The 6,188-nt window shown below is 46.9% G+C and overlaps 1 protein-coding gene across 3 annotated transcripts in view; it reads right to left on the reverse strand.

Moving 5' to 3' along the window:
* Positions 1-626: 626 nt before the first annotated feature.
* Kif13a (kinesin family member 13A) overlaps positions 627-6,188 on the reverse strand; it is a 181,939-nt gene continuing 176,377 nt past the window's right edge. For 2 of the 3 annotated variants that reach the window (XM_029468210.1, XM_021179807.2), the window contains exons 39-40: positions 3,731-4,522; positions 627-2,245 (exon numbers count right to left, since the gene is read on the reverse strand). In XM_029468210.1, the coding sequence (XP_029324070.1) occupies positions 2,225-2,245; positions 3,731-4,522 (813 nt within the window). In that variant the 3' untranslated portion in view covers positions 627-2,224. The remainder of the gene's footprint in view (positions 2,246-3,730; positions 4,523-6,188) is intronic. The other variant, XM_029468211.1, reaches the window with a different exon arrangement.

Genomic DNA, 6,188 nt, shown 5'->3' on the forward strand with positions numbered 1-6,188 from the left:
ACTGCTGTGTCCTGTATCTGCCCTCTGCCAAGTACAGCCCTTCCAGATCATACTTCCTGGCAGAAGACTGAGGGAATCGACCAGCCAGATATGTGGGCTGAAACCCAGCTTTGCTGAGACTCCATTACCAACCTGTGCCATCAGATTATCCAAAGTGAAAGTCAAATGTACCCAGGGCAGTGCCTGGCTGACATGAAGCCCTTAATAAATTGATAAATGTTAGCAGGCTTTTTCACAGCATAGGTGTATATATGCACACAAAGACAGTGAACTGGACCTGAACCTAATGGTCATGTGAGGGTATGCAGCCTACAGGACAATGTCATATCATTCCTCAGACATTGCTCACTTTGATTTTTGAGACAGACTCTCTCACAGGTCTGGGATTCACTGAGTAGACTAAGCTTGCTGGCCCATGAGCCTTATGATCCACCTCTCTGCATGTACCACCATACTAGGCTGGCTGGCTTGCTTTCTCACTTTCCTTTCCTTTCCTTTCCTTTCCTTTCCTTTCCTTTCCTTTCCTTTCCTTTCCTTTCCTTTCCTTTCCTTTCCTTTCCTTTCCTTTCCTNCTTTCCTTTCCTTTCCTTTCCTTTCCTTTCCTTTCCTTTCCTTTCCTTTCCTTTCCTTTCCGTTTAGCCACTGAGTTCTGATCCCACCCCATGGTAGCATTATTAAGAACAGACGGTCAACACTTTGGACTCTGAATTAGACAGTTTGTATTCTAAAACACACACAAATCTGTACCAATTAAATACAATAAAGTTGATAGGGAATATAAATTACAGTTTTTGTTTTAAACAGATGATAGTAAAATACTACCGGTCAGCTCACTATACACACAAAACAGCAGCTTGTCAATAGAATCTCCCATATCTCCCTCGCCAATGCTAAGAACTTAAAAAACAGAAAAGTACAGCAGACTGCACACATGCTCTCTCACTTCCTCACAACACATGTGTAGCTGTACATAGAGGTCCATTGTACAGGCATCTACAGAGTAAGGACATAAAATATATTTGTAAAATTTTCCACACCACAATCCTACAATGTCTCTCCTTGCAGGATACTTTGAAAACCAAAAAGGGAAAAAAAATGACAACGGAGCAGTCCGATGTTTAATCCCCCTCAGACAGGTGACGTGTAAACCTACGAACTTGATAGCTTAGTCCTTCTCTTCAGCATTTTTCCAGAGCCAGGCAAAAACAGCAAACCCACACCACAAGAGAATCTAGCGACCTGAAACAGACTGATAAAGAAGCTGCCAGCAAGGCTGTACCCCAGCTCTTGGTACATCGCTGCGTTGCGTGTAGTAACACTTCCCTGTGCACTCCACCTGCTTGGATAGGTGGACAGGATGTGGGAACTGCTAGGGTGGAGTAGGAGTCCCAGCCACCCAACCATGTCAATGGTCAATATCAAGTCAGTAGGTACCAGGCTATGTGGAAGACTGGAGGTTACAGCTGTGCGATTTCTCAGTGTGCTTAGGAAAGGGGACAGGGACCAAGGGCAGCACGTGGCTTGGTAGCCAAGGGAAGTATGGCACCAGACTGGAGTGAGATTATATACTCACACAAAACAAGAGTGGACAGCAAAGACGTTCAGCCTCCTGGAAGTTCTTTGGTTATAAAGAACAGTGCCTGTAGCCTTTTCTATAAAGAGGGATTCAGAGCCTCATTCTCACAGAACATAAGATATGCTTCTCATCTGCTCCTATCAAAGCAGTCATCTGGGTCGCTTTGTAACAAAGTCCAGTACCTTGGGATTTTCCACAAATCATCTATCTGCCTTTCAGTGTGCAGATGTGTCTCCGGACAGACATACCGTAGATACACAATTCATATACATAATATATATATTATTTATAAAAAGAGATCAGAGCACTGACTCCAGAGTCTGCAGGAAGAACTGTTAAAAATGTACAAGAATAAAGTTTGAGTCTGTGGAGGTCTTTGCACAGAGGGGGCTTGTACGAAGTGCTAACGAAAATACTGCCACGTAGGTAAGCCGAGATTCTCTTCCTTTCTGGAAAGAGCAGGGGGCTGTGATTCGCCATGGGACAAAGTGCTGCTTCTCCCGCTGGGGAGGGGAAGTGCAGGGCTCCCCTATGCTGGTCTGAGATCGAGCTGGGTCACAGCTGTCTGAAGATGGAGCACAGACTGTCCCAGGGTGGGATTGATGAACGAAGCTGCCGAGCTGTGACCTGGAGAGGCATGGCTGTCCCTTACCGAGTGGCTGTGGCTTCCTGGAATACAGAGATCAGTGAGTCCAAGCTCCTGGTCCCCATGTCCCCACCCCTCCACCCCCATATAGGGCCCACCTTCCAGGGGCCTTTCTGAAGGGTCAGACCAGACTGAATTCATTATGGAATCTCAGAGAGTGGGTGGGACTTCTGTGGGAAGTAACCCTTGTTCTGAGTCCTTCCAGGATTAAAAAGAAAACCGTAGAAGACGTTTCCAAATTGACTTCTGATTTCCTTTGTTTCCCTCAAGTGCTTGGAACTGAACCTCAGACCTCATGCATGCTAGGCAAACACTATACCTGGGGAGCTCCACTCTTAGCCCTTCACACAGCTATTATTGTGTATGAGTCTTTGCAGTATATATGTATATATGCATGTGTTCTTCCTGTGCCTGGGCATGAGGAAGCCAGAGGAGGACACTGACCCCCAGGCCTTAAGAGGTGAACTTGAAGCTCACCAGTTCAGACAGGTCAGCTGGCCAGCAAACTCCAGGGACATCCAGTCTCTCCCTGTCAACACTGGGATTAAGGCCCCATGTGGCCATACCCAGCTTTTTTATGGGTGCTGGGGATTCAAGCTCCAACACTCATGTTTAGAGATCAGGAGTTTTTACCCTCAGCCATGTCACCAGCTCTCAGATAGACTTGTAGTGTCAAGACAACTTCTTTTTTTTTTTTAATTAAAAAAAATTATTTATTTATTTTATGTAAGTACACTATAGCTGCCTTCAGACACCCCAAAAGAGGCCATCAGATCTTATTATGGATAGTTGTGAGCTACCATGTTGTTGCTGGGATTTGAACTCAGGACCTCTGAAAGAGTCAGTGCTCTTAACTGCTGAGCCATCTCTCCAGTCCTTCAAGGCAACTTCTTAAAATCAACATATGGCCGAGGGAGTTGTAGCTTATGGGTAGAGTGGTTGCCTGGCATTCAAGAGGCCCTAAGTCCAATGCGTCTCTCTGCTCTCCTCCGCCTCCCTGACAAGAACTGGAGCGCCAGAGGCAAACCACTATGTGTGGCTTTTACGTGGGCATGGTAGACCTGAACTCAGGTCCTTGTGATATAAAACTAATGGAGCCTATAATAAGCAGAGGAACCACGAGTTGATAAAATATGGTAGATGCTAGACCAGACTGCTTTGAGTTAGCCAAAAAATCAAACACCAGGGAGGACCAACCGCTCCTCATCCACCTGAGTCTCACACCGACTCCTCTGTCAACGGACCCATATTCCAAGGAAAGCAGCAGCAACAACAAAAGCCAACAGCTATGCGTCTGCCGTGACTCCCCCAGCAGAGCCGTTCTCCCCCAGCAGCTAAGCAGCACGGCTGAGCTTGCTCTGCAGCGGACCGGTTTGCTAACTACAGACATCAGAGGAAGCTCTCCTGCAAATCTCACTGTGATGAGAAGTTTCTGGTGGGCTGGTGTCTGGCGAGCTGTGCTCACTGAGAAAGCGGGACCGAAAACGGCTGCCTCTGGGAGTGATTACCTGGTCGTTCTCTATCTTGGGATGCAGCCGGTCAGCATCTGGAGGTCCTTCTGGGATACCTTTATGGTCTGTTTCATTTGCTAGATCCCTCCTCCTGGAGGGCTCCCCTACAGAACAATCTGCCAAACCGTCGAAGTCTTTGCCGTCAGACACACCCATGAACTCTGTGAAGGAATGGTCCTCCAAAATGTTTGTAGTGTGTTCTATTGTCACCTCTCCTGGGCAGAATTCTCTGGCTTGGTGGCCATCTTTGCTGGGGCCAACATCCAGTTCTGAACATGAAGCAGTCCTGCATGGCATTCTGGAATTTTCCTCAGGGATGCTCTGGGGTGACGGGGTCCCCTTGGGTAAGGCACTGTTTTCCTCCAGCGGCACAGCGATTGTCTCATCCTTCCCTGAGCCTCTTCCTACTTCTGTAAGCTCCTGATTCGAAGCTGGTCTGACATCAGGTGCAAGTGATGGTCCTGGGGACTCGGCGCACTCGAGCTCCTTTGTGGAGACAGCAAGCTGGTCTGAGCTGTCGCTGGAGGGGACTGCCATGTCAGACAGAGTGGCATTGGAGGCACTGTGGGAGAAGTAGCCACTGGTGAGGCTGCTGGTGGTAGGGCTACGAGACACTGCTTTCTCCAAGGCTCTCGAGTCTGTCAGGTCCGCCTTAGAAGGCGACCACTCCCTGTTCTCCAAGCTGGCATTGTAAACACTGAAGTCAGCGAACTCCACGGGCACATAAGGCTGTGCAAGCATCAGCTTCCTGCTGAGAGCTTCCAGCTCATTTTCCTCCTCTTCTGAGTCCTACAGAAAGGAAGCCAGAGCCAGCCATTAGCTCCTTAGAGCCACAGTCTGATTGAGACATATTTCACTCTGCTAGGAAAGGCATCCTATGCCCATGTTCCTTCCCTTGCCCCCTTCCTTCTTTCTGTTTATGTAGTTCATGGCTGGCTTTGAATCTGTTAGGGGGACAGGCCTTGACTGCCGGACGCTCCTCCCTCCACTTCTCAGAACAGGGAATTATGGGTATGTACCACCAGACCCAGCCTCTCTTTCTTAAGTCTGGTCAGCTCTCGTCATCTCTGACAATAAGTTATCTTATTCTCAGAGACTGGTAATTAGGAACACACTGTTGCCTAGTAGGGCTGTGTTTATTTCTTCCGGGTTCACTCAACACTCATCTGCAGGCCATCTAGGAACTAGACTGAAGGGCACACAGCCTCCTCAGCCAGGGAGGCATGGCCCGAGGCAGTGGAGTGGGCTTCTTGCTTTCCTCTGACAATCTTTAACCTACCGGAGTGGAGTGCAGAGATTCAGGTCATCTGGGACGATTTCTGAAATTGTTTATGAGGCTGGTGAAAGGCCCAGAACTCTGCACTCAGCGTTGCACTAAATACTGTACCACTGCAACATGCTAACAGCTCATCAATGACTGCTTCCCTTAGTCTATGAGAAGCAGATAGAGGTTTGGCTGGAACCCAAGGACGATAGAAAGTGAAGATAAAGAGAGTTCTCCAGTGTTACGTAGTTGGGAACTTGGCAAAGATTGGGGTAAACTCAAAAGTGTCAACTCAGCCTCTGCCAGCGAGTGATACATTTGTTTGGTTTTAAAAGTGCTTTTTATAAATATTTAAAATTTGTTTGTTTAAATCTATTGATTTCACGTTATATGAGTGTATGTATGCCTGCAAGTGTATCTGTATACCTTGTGAGTGCTTGCTGCCTGTGGAGGCCCGAAGAGGACGTTGACTGCCCTGAGGTCATGGGTGGGTGTGAGCTGCCATATGGGAACTGAGCGTGGGTCTTCCATAAGAGCCACAAGTGCTCTGAACTGCTGAACCGTCTCTCCAGCCCGGTATTTTACAACTATTGTGAACGATACTTTAAAAGGCATTATTTATTAACTAATTAATGTATCTATGGATATATTTATGCATGCATGTATGTATTTAGAGAGTGTGTGTGTTTGCACTTGGCATGTCTCTGCACATGTATGGAGGTCAAAGGACAAGTGGAGGAAGTTGGTTTTCTCTTCTGCATTGAGTCACAGGAATCAAACTCATACTGTCAGCCTTGACAGCCTGCACCTCACCTGTTGAGCCTCCGTGCCAGCCTGGTACTTTATTATATGAGGTAGAAAAATAACTGACACTTTTTAAATAATTTAAAACTAATCTCCTACGTACCCCCCAAACCCAACAGATATCACTTTTATTTAAAAATGTACAACACTTAGTTTTTTGAAACCAGGTCTTACTTTGTTGCCAGACTGACCTAGAAATCACTATTATTTTTTTTAAAGATTTATTTATTATTATATGTAAGTACACTGTAGCTGTCTTCAGACACACCAGAAGAGGGCATCAGATCTCATTATGGATGGTTGTGAGCCATCATGTGGTTGCTGGGAATTGAACTCAGGACCTTTACAAGAGCAGTCAGTGCTCTTAACCACTGAGCCATCTCTCCG

The sequence above is a fragment of the Mus caroli genome, chromosome 13, assembly GCF_900094665.2.
Source record: "Mus caroli chromosome 13, CAROLI_EIJ_v1.1, whole genome shotgun sequence".
NCBI classification, from domain to species: domain Eukaryota; kingdom Metazoa; phylum Chordata; class Mammalia; order Rodentia; family Muridae; genus Mus; species Mus caroli.